Source organism: Emydura macquarii, unplaced genomic scaffold (assembly GCF_026122565.2).
Source record: "Emydura macquarii macquarii isolate MOO-44397 ecotype Brisbane River unplaced genomic scaffold, CSIRO-AGI_Emac_v2 contig_705, whole genome shotgun sequence".
Classification (NCBI taxonomy): Eukaryota; Metazoa; Chordata; order Testudines; family Chelidae; genus Emydura; species Emydura macquarii.
In genome coordinates this window covers 4,121,953-4,144,623 of record NW_027130842.1, presented here as the reverse complement: position 1 = coordinate 4,144,623, position 22,671 = coordinate 4,121,953, and the positions used below count along the sequence as shown (strand labels likewise).

Genomic DNA, 22,671 nt, shown 5'->3' with positions numbered 1-22,671 from the left:
TTACTGGGCATGCGTTGAAGGTCAGTGTTTATTTTTCCAGACTTTCCCCACTCCTGAAATAACTAAAAATAAGGAACATCTGTTATCAAGGAGACTTTACTAAACAAAAACAGTTAATGGATAGCAAAGTAATGTTGAAGAGGTTTATTATGCACTGACAGTGTTTAAGTATTGCTGAGAATTCAAAATTGCCAGAACCAAATGACATGGACTGCCAGTATGTATTCCAATTCTAAATGGGTGAAATTTTAAAGCCACTGACAGAATGGGAGGAAAAAGAATGACTTTGTAAAAACTCAGACCATACAAGAGCTCTCTCTTACTCTCTCTCTCACCATAATTAAACAGATGCTACACTTTCAACATTACTTTAATAAATTAATAAGCACTCATTTAATGGCATCACTAGCCAATAAAACACACTAAAGAGTGTGCAGATTGTCTATAGACTAGGCAGGAAAGCAGCTACAAAAAGCCTTCACTGCTATCTTTGTCAAAATTGGAGTAATGTTAGTGAACATATTATATGTACATATATAAATCCAACAGACTCATGAACAACACTGAGCATGTACTTTCAAGTTTTCCCCAACACTTTATATTAAATAAGGCAATAATACAAAGCATAGCAGCACACCACTGCAGTTAGATCTCTAGATTCCAACCCTGATATATTGCAGTGCTCAAATCTGCTAACTGGAATGTGTGAAAAGAATCACTTGCATTTGCACTTTAATTCTTTGTTGTGGAAAATGAGTAACTCTAAATTCCACTGGAAAAATAAAGACATGACTTCTTGGAGAGGTCTCTAAATCAAGAAAACTACAGTTTTAGCTGGTGGAGGTATTTGGGATATCTTGTGCATCTGCTAAATGAAGTTTTTGTCTGGAACAAAGTTAAGAAATTAAGTTTTCATATGGTGATACATAAGACAATTTACTTTATGAATATCAGTATGATACTGGTATTTAATGTTTATAGAGGAAGATAGATTTGAGATTATATAAAAGACCAAGATATTACAAGTAGCCGGACATGTTAGAATATCAATACACAATGGATACATTTATACACAAGGCCAAAGTTTGCATTCCAAAGGAAAAATACAGTATCAACATCCTAGTGCTAAGCACATTCTCACCATTTTAAAAATAAATTAATCCTCTTCTGTTTTATTGCAGTTATAAAGTAGCCTAATGCAAATATGTTCAATACAATGCAAACAGTAAAAATGTAATATATGTTTAATATTTTCTTTGCATAAAAATAAGTTTAAATTTAGAGACTTAAATCTTAAATAGAAAGATTAAAAGAATGGAGGACTGCAGGTATCTAGAAGAGCACAGCCATTACATAAGAAAATGTATTAAACAAGTCTCTTAGTATACAGACCATTCACTATTAATTTGAAGACATCTGAAATCCTCATTAGAATACTATCCTTGTATTAAAAAGTGCTAACTCAGATCATTTACTTATATAATCAGAGCCCAATGAAGCACAGACATCTTAGAATCACTTCTAACAAGGGCGGAAACAGTTCTGCTGTGAATTTTTATAAATATTATAATATAGTACTATGTATTGTAGCAGGGACTAAGGTTGCACAACTGTTTCCAATAAATCCCAAATTGCAAAACATAGTCCTGGTCTACACTTACCTGGAGATTCAGCGGCAGTCGACGGGAGTTACACAAACTACACAGAACTGTGTTCCTGTTGACGCAGTGCTACACTACTTGAGGGGGTGGTTTTACTCAGACGACTTCCTGATCGATTGAGCGGGTCTACACTGACGATCTGGCAGCGGCGACTTTGCCGCCGTCAGTATAGACATACCCATACACCTTTGGGACTGAAGTATTTCACACTTGGCCTCTGACTTGGTGAAATATTTTGGAAAGTTCTTGTCCATCTCATCTACTTATAGCCCTTGTTACTGTAGTATCTGAGTATCTCACGCTCATTGTAACATTTATGATCACAACACCCCTGTGAGGTAGGGGAACACTATCATCCCCATTTTACAGACATGGAAGTGAGACACAGAGATTAAGGGACTTTCACACAGGAAGTAGGTAGCAAAGCAGGGAATTAAACAGTGTGTCTCAAATCCCATGCTGGTGTTCTACCCACTGGACTATCCTTCCTAAATAGTTAAGAGGTTTACAAGAATGGAAATGACAAGTTAAAGTAATGTATATATTAATATAAATGTAAGTTATGTTAGCTGGTTATTTGCAGTTGTTAATGCTTAGGCATTTAACGGTAATGCTGCAGTTCTATATTTTGCATATTTCAGTGATCTATGTTCTACGTTTGTGTGGAAGTTTCTTCCTTTGACAGGAGCCCTAAAACGTAGGGTGGACAACTTTTTGCTTTAGTATCAGCAAGACAGAATTCCACTCCTGAACACTTTAGGAAGCATATTACTAGGCGTGGTTGCTCCAGAGTGGGTACTGTTTCTGTCAAGGTTTGCACTCATCTAACTAAACAGTCTTTTCTCTCAACACTTTCCATCTAAAATTTTGTACTTCAGCTATGACAATTTTAGATATCTGCATCTGATGTACCTTTTTCTTTCAAAAGTGTTAACAGAAACAGTTGAATAAATCTGTAAAGAAATAGCTTGTGCACAAAACTTTGTTTAGATCTACAGCAACCTACAGTTTGAGTGTTACAGGAAAGCCATTTGTAAGCTAGACAGATCTGAAAACATGACATATTACAGGTCTGAATTTCAAGCACTGTTAAAATCCTTCAAACTCTCCTGAGCTACAGAACACCTGTGAAATATATTTTCTGGAAATTTAATAGTATAATTTTGGTTTTGATCAACTTTTTCATGCAAAAATGTTTATCAAAAATGACATTTAATAAAAAGGATACATAGAAGAATTCAGTTCTTCCAGCTGCAATATAAATGAACAAAGTATCAAAAAACACTGGTTATAATTAATCACATAAACATGTCAATAGTACAATTATCAATGGCAGTAGCACAAATTAAGGGTTTGTTGCAAAAAGGAAAACAAACCCTTGTTTGCAGTTCTGAAAGTTTAAAAGCAAGTGTTGCTCTACCCTAGGAAATTTTGAGAAATTGGGCTTTTCAGATATTTTCCTGTTTATCAAAGAAGGCATTAAAGAAAAGATTGATACATTTAGAATATATGGGTCCAGATTCTCTTTGTCTAGTCTCTACTAGGTGTGGCAGAGTATAAGGGAAGAACACTAGGAAAATGGTTCAGCTCCCTGATGCTCAGGCTGGCTCTACATCAGTCTAAGCTCTGATACAGTTTACAAAACCTTACAGACTGCTCTAAACTGCACCAACTGGTAAAGGTCCCCACAAGGAAGAGTCTGAATAAGAGGGATGAACAAAGCACTTGTATTTCCTCAAAATCAATGTTGAGGAAGTTGAATCCTGGGCAGATACAGGAAATACGTTGGTTCATTAGAGTCATGTTTTTCCTCAGCACACTGAACCCTAAAATTCTTAAGACCCCAAGTTCTTCAAGTTGTACAGAAAGAATAACACTGCTGGATTCTGTTCTTGAGCCCAGATCTAATTCTGTGGAGCAACTACAGTGGAAGACTTTCTGTCTTCTCTATACTTACATCTGATAGCAGCCTATCCAAATTGGAGTCACTGGCAAGTTTTCTTTTATCTTCAGGAAGTTCTTCCAACTCCCCATAGAGTTCCAAATTCAAGCGAGCTAGCTTCTCCTGCATTTCCCGCACATGTTCCATCTGTTCTATGGAACACTCATTTCCTGAAGAAACAAGATAGTAAAGCTGTTATATAAAAGAATCTGACAATGAGGAACGGAGCAAAGTCCAAGTTACTGCACATACATCTTTGATGGATTTTCTTAGCAGAAGGGGAAAAAAAGCAGTCAACTTATCCAACAAACAAATTCATTTACCTTCCATGGCATGCAGTTTTTCTTTCCATGTTTATTATTGTAACGTTTTAAATAAGAGCTCCTGCCCTCACATTTGATTCTGTAATTGGATTATGCTGAATTTGTTATATCAATCAGTTCAATGGCAAGAAACTAATATTCTCACCCTGCTCTGAATGGAGGATCTGTATGCTGGATATAGTCCACTTCTGCCCCCTCATTTTTTCACTAAACTTTCTCACTAAACTTGGCTGTTCCTGGGGTTTCTCCTCCAGCACCTCATAACCTCTGTCTCACAGACATGCTCAAAACCATCCTATCCAACCAGATTATAGTTACTGGATAACCTGAACTAATCTGTTTACATTGCAAAAGTACCTCCATGTCACTCTGCAGGGTTCAAGCACCTGACAGCAGAAATGACTATGCCGAAGAGCCCTGTAACTCCATATAGAGCCTGAGAAACTTACGCCTGTTGTATACAATATTATGATTCCACTTCAAAGTCAAATAGAAGAGTAAGAAGGGCGGCATGCATAAAAGCAAATATCTCCAAGTACATTGGACTCGATCCTGCTCACATTAAAGTTAATGACAGGCCCTAAACAAGAGCAGTGAATACTTTGATGTCATATGAGGCATAGGTTCTGGAAAAACTCCATTGCAGAAATATCATGTTACATCTCCACTTATACTTAGGTTCTAAAGGTAAGAGTCATCTGCATGGACACTCAGTCGATAGTTCATGAAGCAGTAGCATTCTGACTACAGGCAAGAATTCAATGTGTTAATCAATTTACAGTACAAAAATTCACCCATGAAGAGGAAACAGCTATAACCTACACTTAGGAAAACGGGTTAATGTTGTGTAGATTTTTTTAATCTATCACCTCTTGAACAAGTAATATAGCATCACACTCCAAACAACAGGTACAGGTGAAGTTCTATACAGAAACTATTTTTGGCAAAGATGTACATTTGGCAAAAAACAGAATTCAGTCCCCACAGCATAAGACAAAATTTTAAACTTTTTAATTAAATATTAGCAAGTATGAAGTTTGAATTTATTTCCTAGTTTGGAAGTTATTACTTCATTTTATCATGGAATTTTATTTCTTGGTTACATTTACACTGTCTAATATTTAACATAAGAATAGTAATTTTAAACTTGATATTTTAAATCTACAAGACAAGAAACTGACTTGTGTGTGTCCCACTTAATTGGAACACAATCTCTTAGCACACAAGCACTGTGAAAGAGACTTTTTGACACAGCATAGACCCACAGACAACACTATGATTCAAAGTGTTGCTATCTCAAATTGTGAAAAAAATAATCATGATCAAGTTAAATTTCACTTAAACAAGTACAGACTAACCTCTTGTCTAATACAGACAATCTCTCTGTAGCCAGCACATCTGTTTGCAAAAAGCTACTCTTATAGTTGTAAAAGCAAGAGCTGGATAAAGAAAACCCACATATTTACCGAATGCTTGAAGTTTGCCAGAGTGGAAGTCATTTAGAAGGCTCAGAAGTCCCCTCTCCATCTCTTGAACATCTGATACGTCTGTGAGAAAAGAGTGCTGTATTGGAGCTGCCTGTGCCCCTTTTCCTTCCCCTCCTGGAGGTTTGGCTTTTTCTTTTATTCCTCTGAGGAAATGAAAGACATCTAATTTTACAGAAGCAATTATCTTCCTCTTGCTGCTCCTGCTGGAGAACTGAAATGAAGGACTGTCCTAGAAATGGGCCTTAAAAGGACAACTGTAGTGAAGGGATGTATCTTAATTGGTCCATCAAATTACAAAGTGTGGATCACAGGTTTGACCTAAATATAAAGTGATCAAATCATGAAGCCACTATCTTGACAATCTGATAATACAAAACAGGACTTTCCTATTACCATTAGAAAGCATGGGAGAACTCACAAGTTTTCCTTTTAGAAGTATCAAGAAAACCTTTAGATTTCCCCAATACTTTGGTAGGTAAGCAGACTCTTGGAATTCTACTTAGCATCAAATTAGGCCCCTGGCTGGGGAAGTTAACAACAAGACAACTCTATTCACTGAACAGATACTAAACCAGTAATGTGTATTTCTAATATATACATTTATATTAGCATTAGTTTTATAACTTGTCACTAGTGTTATTTTTCCTCTCCAAAACTGCATGGAACACACATTCTTAAATGCTCTGCATAACAATGCACTCTCACACAAGGGTAGAGAAAACTCAAGTGAATTCAATCTTTTTACTCACCTATTCCATGAATAGCTTATTCTGATGTAAATACAGTTTTGTTAGCTGAATATAATCTGCAAATACTATTATAGTTTAGAAACTGCAATAAGTTTCCATTTGACCATCCTTTGTCAAGTCAGGCTAATAGCTTGGCCATCCACAGAAGTGATTATATGTAAAAATTAGTTTAGGTCAAATTTAACAACAACAAAATTAAAGCGATTATATTTCCTCCAGATCTTGCCACATGAGGAATAATCCTGTTGTGCATTTTAAAGTGCTGAATCACATACAATGATAAATTACAATCCATTTAATGTCAGCTTCAGGCACTGTAGATATCTAGAGTTATCACCTTGAGTTTTTGATAATTTAATATTTCTAGGGAAATCATTTTTCCTGAAATGCACTGGAGAAAGATCATTGACTGCAGTTGTAAGTGGCAGATTCAGCAAAATCTGCCATTCTGCTGCTGATATTGGCTCCTCCACACTACATCTCAGTGCAGCACTGATAAAAGTTTACTACTACAAAGATTGCTTAAGATTTTTGTTCTCAACCCTATTCTCTACCCACCTCTGCCTATATGCATTAGTTCACTGTTTCATCTTTAGCGAATACTTTTAGGCCAATAAGCCCAACTGTCTCTTCTTCAGATTTTTCACTTTCAAACCTCTCTGCATTTATCTGTTGCTTTGGTCACCACCAAGGAAGATATCTTCCTACTAGGCAAGAGAAATAGCTTCCATCATGTCTGAGCTCATCCAATTTAACTTGACTTTTAACCTTCTCTCTTACCTGTCAGATCTAATACCAGCTGGAATGAGCCAAAGTGCCACTGAGAAGCAATGCCAGGAAAAAACCTAAATTACTCTTTTGATGGATAGTATTTACTGAGGGACAATCTACACTTATTACTATATTTGCTTTCCACAAACTATTCTTAGTATAATCTTTTATGAGTGATGTATCCAAATATTTGGATACTAATATTTTAACTGTATTGTGAAATTTATTAACCTTAATTTGGGATAGTGCAGATTATATACTATATATTAGGAGTGTCAAATATCTGGCTCGTGGGCCGGATACGGCCCGTCAACCTTTTTGGTCCAGCCCCTGGCAGCAGCATGCGCTGCTGCAACATCTCGTGGCATTGTACTCTCGCGGCAGCGCACGACGACGCCAGAGGGTACAACGCCGCGCGATCTCGTGGTGTCACACTTCTGCCACGAGATCTGTGTACTCTGGCGGCAGCATGTGGAGCGCTGTGTGCACAAGACACAGCACTCCAAAAGGCGGGAGAGGGACAGTGTGGTCTTGGGGCATCGCACAGTACTATAGTTCTTAATCATTGATCGATTCTTTTAATCGTAAAATAGTAGTAGTTGTAGAAGTGAATTTACTGCAGTTTTTATATCGCTGATATCTAGCAAATAAAATATAATTCTACATAAAAATGGTTGTGCCTAGTATTTCGACTTATGGTATGTATGGCCCACTTGAAGTACGTTTAATTCAAATCAGGCCCACCATAGCAAATGAGTTTGACATCCCTGCTATATATATTTTATGACTTTTAAAACCAAACTTTGTACTTTTGGATAATGTATGCATTATACCCAGATGTACAGAAACTCTCTCTGTAAACTCTGTATTTCATAATTTTAACATTAGCTTTAATAAAAATTTCCTGTGCTTCACATATTGCTACATTCTGTAGCTTTAGTACCTCCTCAACAATGCCCACATCTATCTCTATATTGATGCTGTTGAATCACTCATTCTTGTCTTCAGCCATACCCTCGCAGACTGTGACTCATCAGTTAAAACAAGGTCAATACAAATACTAGTTTACAACATTGTGTAATAACTTCCCTCTACAAAAATTAAGTGTTTCCATGTCTCATGAAAGCTTCTCTCATTTCTGTCAGAGCACAGCCTATCATTGTCTCACTGTTTCCTTGTTTCATGGAGGACAGGTCCATCAATGGCTATTAGGCAGAATGGTCAGGGATGCAACACTATGTTTGAGTGCCCCTAGCCTCTGTTTGCCAGATGCTGGGAGTGGATGACAGGGGATGGATGGATCACTCAATGATTGCCTGTTCTGTTCATTCTCTCTGAAGCACATGGCATTGGCTTCTGTTGGAAGACAGGATAGTAGGATACATGGACCATTCATCTGACTCAGTATGGCCGTTCTTATGTACTCGTCCATCAGTCTGTCTGTATCTATATTTTGTCTTATAGTAAGCTCTTTGGGGCAAGAACTGTTTTTTGCTTTGTTTACAGCCCCTAGCACAATGGAGTCCTGGAGGATGCCATGGGCTCCTATGTGCTACAATAATAAAAAGAACAAATAATAAGGATCATAAATCAAGGGCCAAGTTAGCAAATGTTATTTTCAAATGCCCTTGTTGTCATTAGACAGAGAGAGAGAGAAAGTGAGTGAGGTGGTTTGTTGAAACAACTTCTGTTGGTGAGAGAGAGAAGCTATTCAGACTGTGTTACAATAATTTGTCCTGATCTGACATGTATAAAAATTTCCTCTTCCTGCCCTCAATGGTTTGTAGCATATTAGGAGCTTACCTTTTTAATTTTGGTCTTTGTGAGGTTGCTTGCGGTGTAGGATTTGAAAACGCTGTACTTTTACTGACTGGCACAGAATTTTTCTTGGCATTCGCAACCTGAATAGGGTGAGAACTGGATGATTTGGGGCTCCTCCTCTTGATTTTTCTTTCTTCCATTTCTGCTGGTTAATTATTACAGTCAGACTAATTTCTTACCTTATGGAAGAAACAAAACAATTAAATAGCCATTGAAAGGGATAAAAACGTTATTTATTAAAAAGAGCTGTTGTGATGCTCAGGCCATACTGTATAAGAATCTAGTTTTTAAACCCCTCAGAGATCAGCAGCAACTGTTTTATTTACCCAGAAAGAAGAATCTTGATGTTCAAGATAAGCTGTCAAAGCCTGAGCAGCAGAATAATCAAGATCACAAACCTAGGCCTTCCAAGTCAGCTGCAGCCCCACTAGTAACTAAACTATTCTGTTTACATGACTGGTGTCTACTAGAAATCATCCTTTCAGCCATTATTACTCAATTATAGTCTAAGCAGAATCATGAGAGATGACTGAAGCAATAGTAGATATTATACAACACATTAATTCTCTAGAAATAACCTATACGTACCCAAATATTTAAAAGCCACATCACTATGTGTTTTATAACAGCAATAATGAGCTTGGTATATGGCATTTCCTGGGAATTAATGACTAGGTGGAGCCAGTGCCCCTACAGCTGCTCTTCAGTTTTTTTAGTTAATTCTGTAACAAGCTCATAAGGAAAGCGTATGCAATCAGAATAAGAAAACTGAAAAAAGTAGCAAGCCTCTTCAATTGCCACACACATATGAATTGCCAGTTGTACTTTCTGCATAGAAGCTGCAGCATGAAGATTATGTAAGAGCAAGCAGATATTAAATGTAGCAGCAAAATAAAAAGCAATATAACAAACAGCATTATTTCATTGTCCAGATACAGCTGCCCTAGTCAAGGAAGAAAGACAAGAGGGGGGAAAAAAAGCCCTTTGCCACTTTAAACTCTGCACCTCCCTCCTTTTACATTCTCCCCTCCCTGCCAGGAGGGGCAGCCTAGTCAATTTCAGGGCTGAGCTTTGTCAATTTCAGGGCTGGGGGGTGAGAAGCTGGGGCAGCTGGACTCCACTCCCCAGGGGCAAGAATCCCCGGGCTGCTTCCCCCTGTTCCCAGTGGGGAACGGGGATGGGAGAAGCCCCAGGTTGGTTCCTGGAAAGGGGGAGGGGGGCGAGGCACCCACCAGGAACCTTTTAGGTCTGTAGAAGCGTTCCTGGTGATTAGGGCAGTAATTACTTCAGAGGCTGTAAGTTGAGGTATGTTATGTCAACTTGTTTTTTGAGTGTAGACAAGGCTTCAGTCTTTCCATCTCATTGCCAGCCCTCATTTAGAAGGGGATAGCCTAGCTGAACTTCTATCTTCAGGGTTGAGGTTGACACCATAATGCACCATCCTGGTGTTGGAAACCCTGAGTCAGGCCTGCTGTTTTCTTTTACTATGTATAGTTACTGTAAATTGTTGAATCAAAATTAATGGAATTGGGAATGAAGCTGAAACTTTAGACACAAGAAAACTCTGAAAAGCCTGATTACGTAGGGGTGTCCCTATGAGCTCATACCACAGGCCCATCGCAGAAAGGTTGGCTTCCGAAGGCCTGAGAGCAGGGCTGGTGTTGTGCCGAAAACTGTGAACAGATTTTGTGATTCAGGCTGTACTGAGCATGCGCACAGGAACTGAACATGCTCAGTAACATTTGCTGCAGCCACTGCCCTCACCCTGTCCTTACTGGGAGTCAGACTCCTTGCCCACTGTTTAGAGGGGCTAAAAAGGGGCAAAGGGGGCACAGTGGAGGCAGGGATGGGCAGGATGTAATCAGGGGACAGAATTTTACTGGCCTGGGGGGTGAAGCTGATGGAGGCAGGAGTAGGAGAGGGGCGGAGGAGCAAAATCAGGGAGGGAGGGTAATGAGCCGGGGTTAGCCCAAGGGCGAGGTGCTGCCAGCCCATGGCAAAGGCAAAACACCAGCCAAGGGAGGGGCAGAGGGGGTAACAGTGACCCCGCTGGGATGAGCTACCTGTGACCTGCCGTTTGCAAAGATAGTGCGGGGTGGGGGGCTTGAGGGGCTGTTTTGTTTCTGCTCTCACAGGAGTCTGTGTCTCAGGGAGACACTCAGCTCCGGCTTCCCAGGGCTAGGTTCTTAAAGGCACAGGCATCCCACTGCCTAAAAACAGCGCGGGGGGGGGGGGGGGGGGTGTCACCGCTTGTCTGGTTTTGGCACCGGGCATCCTGTGTGACAGAAACAGGGGCCAGGAACTGCGGCGTTACTGCGGGGGTCACAGGTTTGGTCATCGGGCACCTGTCTGCCAGCAACAGAGACGGGGAACGAAATCGGTCTGTCCACAGCCTCTGGCACAACACCGACCCCACGTTCAAAAGCCAGCAGTCAGGCCGCCCCCAAGACAAGAGGCTGCATAGCGCGGGGGGGGGAGGGGCGGGGCGAGTCCTACCTGCACGAGCGCGGCCCCGAGCCCGCGGGACTCGCCAGCCGGGTAGTGGGTGGGTCGGTGGGTGGGTGCCGCCCTGGCGTGTTTACGGAAGCGCGGCCCCGCCCTTCTCGGCGCGCGCGTGACGTCCAAAGGAGGCGACACCCGTAGCTGAGGGCGAACGTGCTCGATCACATGACCCATGGCGGAAGCGCCGTGCATTGTGGGGGCGGGAGTGCAAAACCGCCTCTCTCCGGCGAGCAGCTCCCGCAGCCAGGCCCTGTGCCTGCCCGGAAGCAAGGCGAAGAAACCAACGCCTCCCAGAATTCCCTGCGCTGCAAGCAGGGAGAAGAAAATCGAAGCCGGGCGCTCGGTGGGGGAGGGGGAGTGAGGCCGGGACTCTGCCCCGCCTCCTTTGGGATGAGGCCCCGCCCTTGCCGCGCAGTGTGAGGTGGGTCGGCCCCTCCCAGCTGCGTGGCTGCAACCGCCGCGCGCACTCTTCAGAGAAGCGAACGCCCCCCTCCCCCTCCCCCCGTTGTAGGCAGCTCTCCAAGGCTAGGGGGGGGGGGGGGGGGGGGGGAAGGAACCCACGTGTTCAATCAGCTCTAGCCACGCCCACCCTTCGCGGAGACACTGCTCTCCCCTCCCCTGCCATGTCGCGCGGCACCAGACCCCGCCCCCACTGCGTGCGGCCCACTGCGCGGGCTCGCTCGGGGACTGACGCGACTAAGACCCACTTCGCCCCGCCCACTTTGCCCGCAGGGAGGGAGGGGGGAGCGTGGCGCTGGGACGGGGCGGGGCTGTAGCAGGTGCCACGGTGGGTGGCTGCGGCCTGAAGACGCGCCAGTCCAGACCGCGTGCAAAGCGCTGACAGGCGCCCCACCCCCGCAGTCTCTCCCTGCCCCTCGCAGGGCAGGGGCGCCTCGCACCTTACTGCCTCGGGCGTGGCGTGGCGTGGAGCTCAGGCTGGCAGCAGGGTGGCTCTGACGTGCCTAGTGTGTGTCTGCAGTAGCTAGCCCAGTTCATGTTTCACTGGCCCTTTGCCCCTGGGCTGGGTGGAGAAGGGTCCCGGGCCGGTGGCTCACTCAATAGCTTGGCGCTCTGTTTCGTAGGCTTCTCAGGATGCGTTTTTTTTTTTTAAAAGTGTTTATAATTTGGACCAATAACATCCATGTGTAGTTGTGAGCGTTTTTCTAAAATGTTTATCAGTTGTCATAGCTGCAGGAAACTACAGGGGGCCTGACAATAATTATTTAATGACAGGACTGCTTGAGATTCAAAAAAAAAATTAAAGCTTTCTAACTAATACAACACACATCAACGACAGGGCAAAATATACCAAGTAGGTATCCTTAAATGCCCATAATGATTCTGGGAGACCCCACCTACACCTTACTGCCATTGCTCATGAAGCCTTATACTGAGAACCTGGATAGCAGCAAGAAGCACTACAATAACAGGTTCAGCAGATGCCGAATGGCGGTTGAATGTACATTTGGCACATTAAAAGCTCGCTGGCGATCCCTTTACGGGAGGTAGACCTAAATGAGGAAACTATTCCTATGGTTATAGCTGCCTGCTGTGTGCTCCATAATATTTGTGAAGCTAAGGATAAAAAATTTTCCCCTCGGTGGAGAGCAGAGGTGGATTGCTTTGCAGCTAACTATGAACAACCAGCTATCAGGGCTATTAGAAGGGCACAATGGGGTAACATTTGAATCGGTGGCCTTGAGGAGCTATTTTGACAATGAGCAACAATAAGGTGTCTTTGTAAACAGTGCTGTGCCATGCTATGACTGCTATCCAGCTTGCACTGTGTATCAATGTGAGCTGCAACCACCATGTGAAAGAGACAAAGATTGCTTAATCTTCACGGAGTATGTCTTTATTAAATAACAATTATTCACAACACATACATAAAGCTGGGCTGGAGGGGAGAAAGCAGGGAGGGGTAGTGTGTGCTATGATAGCTGGGTGTAAGTCCAGCTATCATTCTGGAAGCTATCTGAAGGGGTGGAGTGAATGGGGTACCAAGATGGGCTGGGAATCTGGTAGGAATGTGTGGGTGGAGTTTGTGGAGGACAGGGAAAGCAGCTCTGTATTGGCTGCAAGGGGAAAGCAAACATGCATGAATTCAGTCTGCAGCATTATAAGTGACTTTAGCAGCTCTGTTTGCTCCTCCATAGCTTTTATCATCAGCTCATGACCTGCTATCACTTGCTCCTGGTTTTCTCTCCTCTCCTGCCTATCAGTTTTCTGATTTTCGATCACACTGTGTATCCATGCTCCTTTTTTTGTTTTTTCTGCCTCAGAGGATTTGGAGGAGTTCTTGGAACATCTCCTCTTTGCTTCTCCATGGTCGTTTGCTTATCAGCCGCAGGTGCTCAGCAGGTATGGAAGGGTTTCTCCTCAAAGGCACATCTGTAGAAGCCCAATAAACAATGAACGGAAACATGATTGTGAGTGCAATAACAGCATTGATTCCTTACTAGAAAATGCACCACTTTCTCACTGTCCCCAGGCAAGTGCATAGCTTGACGATCAAGTAAGTTGTGCCCAGCGGGGGAGGGGACACTGACTCTGGCTGGTTGTTTGGGGTCTTGATTCAGGTAGATAGGAAAATTGTGCCACCATTTTCCACAGGTGGCAGCCATAGAAACTGATATCACACTCCTGAGAGTAAGCAGGGATGCTAGGGTGTATCTCTTCCATTTCAAACCGGGTCCTATGCTTCTCGCCTGTGTACCACTTTGGTCCCTGCACAAGTGATTGATGATTGGCACAGGAAAGCTTTCTACAATGGGGGAAGAAACAAGGCAGCTCTGCCAAGGAATCTCTGGCAGAGGATTGGCGCGTACCTCCAGGAAAGTTTCCTAGAGAACTTCCCATGAAATTTCGGTATGCATTAACACACTTTTCCGCTGCACAGGGGAATGGGAAGCACATGCAAACACAGCTACTCTTCTGCATTTCTATCCCTTCAACCAGCTGTATAATGCAACAAAGCAAAAGACAGCTGTACCTCATGTAACTGAGCAGCATCAGCTCAAACAAATCAGTTATCAGAGCTCCCCTCTCCTGCATCCTGCACGCCAGAGCTGGAAGGTTGGTATTGGCTCGAACCCTCTGGGGTCAAGAAGAGGTCCTGGCTCCCCACGTCAGCACACAACCTGGTCCCCTGCTCTGCATCATCTTCCAATTTGATCTATTTGTCCACAACTTCTTCATTGGGGTTGAATCCAATGTCTGCTCCCTCTGGGCCCACAGAGGTATCCACAGGTCTCTTGGTGGTGGAGGTTGGGTCGCCGCTGAGGATGGCTTCCAACTTCTTATAGAAACAGCAGGTCTTTGGCTCTGCACCAGCAGGACAGTTTGATTCTCTAGCTTTTTAGTTCCCCAGCCGCAGCTCCTTGATTTTTCTCACAGCACTGCAGTGTGTCCCATTCATATCCTTTCTCCACCACTAAACGAGAAATTTGACCAAACATATCGAAGTTCCTTCAAATGGAGCGCAGCTGGAGCTACACAGCCTCCTCTCCCCAAATGTAGTAAAAATTCTTTTCAGACCTTCGCATATTTCTAATGGTATCAAGGATGACACTGCTCCGTAGACAAGTAACTAAAAGGCAGACAATTTGGCTCCCAAGGTGCTAGAAGTGCAGAAAAATCTAATGCCTGCCAAACAGAGAGAGATGACTGGAGTAAGGAGAAAACAATTATTTTCAGGACTGAAAGGCAATCTAAACAGTGGAGTGAAAGAGTTTAACACAAAAATAGCTGACAGTGTTCTACTTTTAAGAAATGGTTTTTTTTCTAATTGTTGAAGGTAACCAAGCTGGTGTTAAGAATATAAAAAAGTATGTTCAGATGTGGTGCCCGATTGCTTGTGGCACCCAAAGTGATGGTCTGGGAGAAGCAGCAGTAAATTGAATTTGTCAGTTAAAATGTGATGAAGATGGAAAGAGAGTGGCAGATATCTGATGGGAGAATGGGTGAGTAGTGGGAACCACTTATTGATGGGAGGGGAGGAAAGATCAAAAGATCGGGTTTTTGCATGCAATTTTTTAACTTCATCTAAAATCTGAGTAACATGGGCACTGCAAGCAAATATTATAAGTGGGGCTGGTAGCCCTGCCTATTATTAAGGTTGCTGTACATTTTCCTGTTTTCAGTTTCTTATAAACTTTGCCAAGCTTTAACTGTATAGTTTGGGCTGAAATGTGTCTACCTCAAACTAAGCAGCTTTATTGTATTTTGTGTTTTGGTTTTAGTTGTTGTTTAATTTCAGCCAAAATAATTCAGTTTTTGTGAGAACAGGCTAGGTAAAAATATGTTGTTTTACCCATGTTAAAAAATTCTGGTAACCTTTTTTCTGAACAGCTTTACTATGCCCATGCTCTGCAGGAGATATGTAAAATTTGGCAGGGGTGGCTTTTATGTGAGGGATGTGTCCCTGTGAAAATCTGCCCAAATTTGACCAAGTTCTAAGGCTTTGAAAAATCACATTTTGCACATCCTCAGAAGAGTCTTGTTAGAACTTTGCAACTAAAAGCTCTGAAGACTCAGTCAACACTGGGCATGCTCCAGCCAAGGGCAAAGTAGGACTTGCCCTAAAATTGCAGCTATGGGCTCAGCTGGGGCCAGACATGAGCACTGAAACTGAAAGCAGGGAAATTGAGAGCACAGGGGAGACAACGTCCTCTCTGTTGGGCCTAGGCAGCATTCAGGAGGAAGCTACCTGACATGAATGCAGGGAGGACAAGAGCTGGACCTGGAGGGAGGAGAGTAGTTTGAGACAAAGAGATGGGGGTGGGTGACTGGGACTGGAGATTGGCAGTGAAGAGGAATGGGAACCTAGGACTGTTTGGGCAAGGAAACTAGAACTGGATGCTGGGTGTGGGGGAGATTGGGACTCCGCTTGGGGGCTGGGAGCCAGAGGGAAACAAGGGGATGGGATTGGGAGGCAGTGGGTGGAGGAGACTGAGATCATTTGAGGAGCAAGTGGATGAGGGAGACTGGGACTGGAAAACAGTGGGTTGAGGGAAGGAGGTGTTACCTGTCAGTTCTGTGTTCTTGAGGAACCAGGGTGCAAAACCCTTACTGTCTGACTCACCTGAAACCCCCACTGTTCCCCAGCCTCTGCTTGAACCAGAACCAATCAGAGATGACTCAAGGGAGTATACTCATTTACCCATAAACAAATCTAGTGTTCTCGTTTGAACCATTGTTTCTTCCTCACAAAAACCCCTACCCAAGTTCAAAACTCTGTTCTGATGCCCAGATCCAAAAGCTGCATCAGTTCCACTGGGATTTTACCTTTTCCTGACAGGCAGAGCCCCAACACGATCAGTCTCAAGCACTCCAGATCCTAAGCTGAACAGCCTGTCTCCTGGGAACCTTCGACTGGTTCAAGCTACGCTAAGTGGTGAGACCCTAACACACACTCTCTCTCCTCCTTTTTCCCTCAGACCTAATTTAATCTTTCTCTCTTTCTCTCCAGGTATAACTTTCTAAACTTGACTTGAAATCTAGACCAAGTTTGATTACCTCAATACCCCAGTTAAAACTGTAATATTGTAACTGTTTTGTTTATTGGTCTCTCCTTGTATGGCTACTACTTTATATACCTGGCAATAAAATAATTTTTATAATCAAGCTGGTTGGCAGACTCTCTCCAAACTTCATTTACTCTAGCATTCTTGGCTTCCCTATCTTGCTCCACAGCAATGCTTCTTTTACCTAAGCCAAAGATCCCTGTAATGCCCAAAAATCCTGTGGGCATGGGTGCCAAGTGAACTGCCCGTTAGGGGAGGCTAGCCTATGACTCCTCCCCTTCTGCCTGAGGCCACGCCCCTCCCACCCTTCCTTTGCCACCATGGAGGCCCTCCCCACTGCAGCCGGAGGAGCCCCACCCCACCCTACCGCAGAACCAGAATGCCCCAGCACCCCCAGCTGCCCAAGAGTCCTGGCCAGCAGCCCCAGCACCAGCCGAGTAGCCCGAGTTGCACGTGGCCCCAGTCGCCCCAGAGTGGCAGCCACGTGCGGACCAAGCCGCTCCGGAGCTGGGGCCGTACGCAATTCCAGCGCCCGCTGACAGCCCCTGTGTGGCAGCTCCAGTGCGGCCCCAGCCACCCCAGAGTGGCGGCAGCGCATGGCTCCAGTGCCCGCCAGTGGTGCGGCAGCCCCAACCACCCTGGAACAGCAGCCCCAGCTGCCCTGAAGTGGTGCCCAGGCAGCTCCAGCAGCGCCCAGGAAGCTTCTGATGCAGATGCAGCAGGAGGACGTGGAGCCACGCCTGGCTCTTTAGGAAGGCTAAGCTTTCCCCTGCCTACATTACCTGGTGTCCATGCCTGTGGGATTTGCTCATTAAGGGTGTTATTACCAGAATAATTGTAGAGTAAAAATGGGGATAGCGACATGCTGAACCTGTAGCATATAAGGATAACAGCTTGAAAGTTCTGCTCTGCCCAGCCTGTGGAGTCCAGGGGCATATAAGGGAGTCAGCTTAAAAGTGCTGTTTTGACCCAGTCCGCTCAAACATGCTCTGTTAATCTCTGAATGTGTGTGTGCGTGAATGTGGGTGTTTGAGTCTGGCGCTGAAGGAACCCAGCCCTGGGAAACTTAGGTCCTGCAGGGTAACTCCATTGGGAGGGGACTTGCAGAAGCGAGAAGTAAAGCTCCATATGAAAACACACAAGCAGTGTGACACAAGCAGTACATTAATAAAATTACAACCCCGCCCCAAGAAAGTAACCCTAATAAATGAGCGTACACCAAGGTGACAGGCAAATCTGGTAACAAAGGTAGGGAAGAGAGGGAGACTCTGGTTCTGGGGTTCAGGGGAAAGTGGGACTGGCTGGGCAAAGAGACTGGGATAAGCAGCTGGTGGGCAGGCACTGAGATTGAATGAAGGAACAGAGGAAGGAAGACGGAGTCAGTGAGGACAGGGAGTGTGGGCTGAGGGAGGCCAGGGTTGTGGGGAGAGAAACAGATTAGATGAGGACATGAGTGGAGGCAGAACTGGGACTGGCTGGACAAAGGAACCAGGGGGTTGTGGGGGTCAAGGCAATTGGGATGGGATCAGAAGCCTGGGAGGTAATGTGAAGGGGACTGGCTCGAGAAGCCGGGGGGAAAGTGGTTTGTGCAAGGGATGGATTGAAGGGAACTAGACAGAAGGAGTCAAACTTGGGAGGAATGGGCAGAGGAGTCCAAGCCCACTAGAGCACACTCCCCGGCAGTGCCCGGAATGGAACCCAAGATTCCAGAGTCTGACCATTCCTCTGTTGTCAGCAAATAGCTGCCAACCCCATTGGCAAAGCATCTGTCTCATTCCCCCTCTAGGGCAGGGCCACAACACAGAGGGTAACAACCCACTGCCAATGCTATTGATTACTCCATAAACTCAAGGGGCAGTGGTCTGTGTTGTGGAGGTACCTCCCTTGCTGATGACCCATGTGGATGTCAGTATGATCCCCATGTGTTGGAATTTTATTTTTTCAGTTTGATTAAAAAAAAAAAAATCTAGGAAATTACAAACAAAATACACCTATGTTAAAAGAACATTATTGAGGTTGCAAAGTCAATCACTCAAAAGTTAGGAAATGCCAGAATTCAGGCTGCCTGTGTAACCTTAAGTCATCTCTGTTGTGTGTATGCATTATGATATAGCCTTTAATTAAATGATCATGTACAACAGGACGCCTGGTTCATTCAGTTCACAGGATGTGTCCCTGCTTTGGGTACGGATCAGGGTTATGTAATGAGGGAGATAGTTGGCTGAAGATCCCTGTTTTGTTTGTTACAGAAATTAGAAGGTGTGTAGTCAGGGGCACTGGAACGGGGGGGGGGGTGTGTGTTGGGGAACCAGGAGGCTCAGAGGCCCACGCCTCCCCAATTTTAAAAGTGGAAGGGCTATGCCCACCCACTTTTTCACATGGGCATAGTTTGGGGGGCGGGGGGGCATGGGGCCACGTCAGCCCCCCAAACTATAAGCCTTGGGCAGGCATGGAGTGGCAGGGGCTGCGCTTCGTGGCAGGGGAGCTGACAAGGTGATCAGCTTCCTCACCGCAAAGCGCAGTCCCTTCCAGTGATGCCAGCCTCTTCTGGTGGTGGGGGAGAGAGGAGGCTGAGGTGGGCCTTATTTCCCCCTCACCACAGGTCCCCGCCCCTGGCCAGGCCAGAAACTAGAGCTGTGTCGTGGTAAGGGCCACCCAGGGAGCCCAGGCTGCTGTGGGGAATCCTGGACCTTCCAACTGCCCTGGGTGGCATGTCCTGGGGGTCAGGGAAACGGGTTGGAGGCACCCTGGCCCCTCATCCAGGGCAGGTAGAGGGTCTGGGGCTCCCCACAGTGGTCCAGACTCGCTGATCGGCTCTTACCATGGTCCGGGTTCTGGCCCAGCAAGGGGGTGGGACCTCAGGAGGAAGAGGAGGGGCAGGGGTGAGGCCTTCGGGGAAAGATGAGGAGCAGGTGCCTGGCCTCATGTCCCCGCCCCCTTTTACCAAGGTTTTAGAGCTCCTGTGTGTAGTGAATGAGGCTGGAGATTGCAGAAGAGAAAGGATGATCTTGTGGTTAAAGCAAATGACTGCTGTCCTTCTTTCCGAAACTGTTCCTTTGTCTTATACTGATTTCAGGAAAAGTCTGAATAACAAGGCCCTGATCCCACAGACATTTACACACACGCTTAATGTCACACAATGAGGATTCCCATAAGGTGCTTCTAAAAATAAATTTATATAAATGCATTCACCCCTGGGGGAGCAACAAGAGTGCATTTGTAATCGTAATAAGAATAATTTAGATGATTTCAGTGGGACCACGACTCATGTAAAGTTAAGCATGTGTGTAAATGTTTCAGGGTCAGCTTCTATCTGATATTTTACAGAATGCCATGAAGGTCAGCAAATCTGAGTGCTGTGGAACCAAAGTGAGTCTCTGTGGATTTGAGTTCCAGAGTCTAGGACCCTTCACAGAAAACATCTGACATAAGACACTTCTACTATTGACCAAGGACTTGTTAGCTCAGAGAACCTTTTCTGATTGCAAGTGTGGTAGTGGCACATGTGGACAGAATTGTGTGTAAATATCAGGCATTTCCTTTGAGCTTGAGTTTATTAGCTGCTCCTGGCAAACAGGCCCTCTTTTTCACTGAGCAACATTTTCTCACCTTTTAAAGTTAGAAGAAACCAAATACTGTCTAACTAATTTAGTATAACAAGGTACAATAGCAGCTTGTAGCACAAAGACCTTAGTACATCTTTTGTTGTTTTCATACTCTGTTATTTTACACTGTTTAATAATTTACCGCGAAAGGCCATTATGGAATATGAGACCTTTGTAGAATAAAACAGTGCTTAAATCATCAATTGAAAGAAACATTCACTTCAGTTCCTTTCAGATCCTGGCCAAATTCCAACTCAAATTATTACATTTTCCTTACCTAAAAATTTATCCTTTAATTTCAGTAGTCTAAATAATTTTTTACATTCTTTCCATAAAAACTACTGAATTGGTCTGGTGGAACAGAATAACTGTAGCCTTCAAGCCCGGAGGTGCCTATGCTGATTCTACTTATACAAGTTAAAATTTCCAAAGAAACATTAGGCCAGACTCCCACATACAATTCTGTGAGCACTATCATTTGCACACATACGTCTGTGCACTCTGTTATTTTGAATATGCAGATGATTGAATTTCCTCCTCATATGTGTGGAAGAGTTCTGTAGACTATAATAGGGATGAAACCAACATACAACTTACTTTATGAAACTATAGAATTTAAGAGATTTGTTAATCATCCTATAAAACCCTATAGAACAGGAATAAATTCTGCAGTTTAATTTACCTCTAGCTCAATGGTTCAAAAATATAGAAAAATGTTACCATGTTCTGATTAAACTGCACATGACTTTTCAGTAAGGAATGCTGTTGGTGGTGCAGAATTTGTTATCTGCATACATACATTATTTTGAATGGAAAATTGTATTTGAAATATTAGAGACCCTGGTTTGAAACTCTGGCTGACTAGGAAAGCTCTTTGAATTGTTTTGGATGTCTGGCTTGTGAACAGTATATCCAGACACTCTGTATACATCTGTGGAGCTACTCAGGTGGCCCTCTTTTACTGGACACACCAGAGACTTGAGATAAGTAATCTGCAAGTTGAGATAATTATCTTGTCAGAAGGTGCCCATTACTTATTTGTATACAGGAGTTTCTTCAGGTCAGATTTGCTATAGGATTTCCAGATTACTTCTTCAAATTATTTTGTAAATTGATTACCTAGACATTTTTTTCTCCTGTGGTTCTGTAGCTCAGTATAAATGCAATCACAGTGGGATTACTAAAAATCAGGTGACAGTTTCTCCAGACTATGCCTAATCCCAGTTAAAGGGTTACTTTGTCACTATCTTGCTGAGTATTATTGCTGTGTCTTCTTTAAAACAAACAAACAAACAAACAAACATTTCAAAATCAAAATCAATCTAAGCTTTAAACATTTGATTTTGGAATTATTTTAGGTAGAAAATTGTTCTAAGCAAGGAACATAGGAAATAATATAACACAGTGTTCTCTATATTGTATTTTTGTACTAGTATTTTAATAAGTAGGGAGGGAGCTAAAAGTTTAAAGGTATTTTTCTGTGTATTTTATTATTATTATTTATTTGAATTGCAGTTATACCTAGAGGCCTCAGTCATTGTGGTCAGTACTCACAACCAACTGAGGAAAAGATGGTCCCTGCCCCAAAGTGCTTGCAATCAAGTATATGATGGAAAATAAAAAGAGGATACAGACAGACAGATGTGAGAAGCACACGGTAAGGGTGGGACAATTATGCATGTTGATTCTGGACATTTGTGATCAATGTGGATACCAGTGAGACACGGTACGCCTGATTTGCAGATCAATAAGGTTTAATGTGCAAGGTTTTCTATAAATATATTAGTTAGATACAAAGCCTAAAATTAACTACAATATATCATACTCACTAAGTCTGAAGAGCTAAGCAGTCACTCAGAAGGCTGTATACAGGGACGGCTTTCTTCAGGGGCCCGCCAGGGAGTCAGTGGATCACTCAGAAGGCTGTATACAGGGACGGCTTTCTTCAGGGGCCCGCCAGGGAGTCAGTGGATCCTCTGGTCCAACCGGCAGCACCTCCCGCGGAGTCAGGTGTTGATGGAGCACCCCCCTTTGTCTAAGTGGTGACTACTTATACCCTTCCATAAACAACCTTCACCTAATTATCTTTCTCTCATTATCATATATGCTAATTACCTACATTGGGTTTCCACCCTTAACTACATTCCATTCTCACCATGATAATTGGGGTCCTCAAAATAACATCTGGTGATAGGAGGGGTGGAGTAAAAGTATGCCCCTTGGCAATAACAGTGTACCCCAGACGTTCAAGGATAACTTGTTATTCCCATCACCGTTATCTATGT

The 22,671-nt window shown here is 43.7% G+C and overlaps 1 protein-coding gene and 1 long non-coding RNA gene across 4 annotated transcripts; one reads left to right on the top strand and one right to left on the bottom strand.

Annotated features, from left to right (window-relative positions):
* Positions 1-80: 80 nt before the first annotated feature.
* CCDC28A (coiled-coil domain containing 28A) lies at positions 81-11,358 on the bottom strand. 3 transcript variants are annotated; one of them, XM_067542316.1, is made up of 6 exons: positions 11,251-11,358; positions 8,737-8,933; positions 5,393-5,556; positions 3,619-3,773; positions 2,890-2,912; positions 81-885 (listed from the first exon to the last, which is right to left on the bottom strand). In XM_067542316.1, exons 2-6 carry the CDS (start codon positions 8,892-8,894, stop codon positions 831-833), a joined length of 555 nt encoding a protein of 184 aa, XP_067398417.1. In that variant the 5' UTR covers positions 8,895-8,933; positions 11,251-11,358; the 3' UTR covers positions 81-830. The 3 variants fall into 3 exon arrangements, with proteins under 3 accessions (XP_067398417.1, XP_067398418.1, XP_067398419.1); XM_067542317.1 differs by lacking the exon at positions 11,251-11,358 and adding an exon at positions 11,100-11,151; XM_067542318.1 differs by lacking the exon at positions 11,251-11,358 and adding an exon at positions 9,081-9,100.
* A 136-nt stretch (positions 11,359-11,494) lies between these two features.
* Positions 11,495-16,838, top strand: LOC137149055 (uncharacterized). Its single transcript, XR_010918656.1, has 4 exons — positions 11,495-11,677; positions 13,539-13,617; positions 15,053-15,218; positions 16,556-16,838. It is a non-coding gene; the product is annotated as an uncharacterized lncRNA (long non-coding RNA).
* Positions 16,839-22,671: the final 5,833 nt, after the last annotated feature.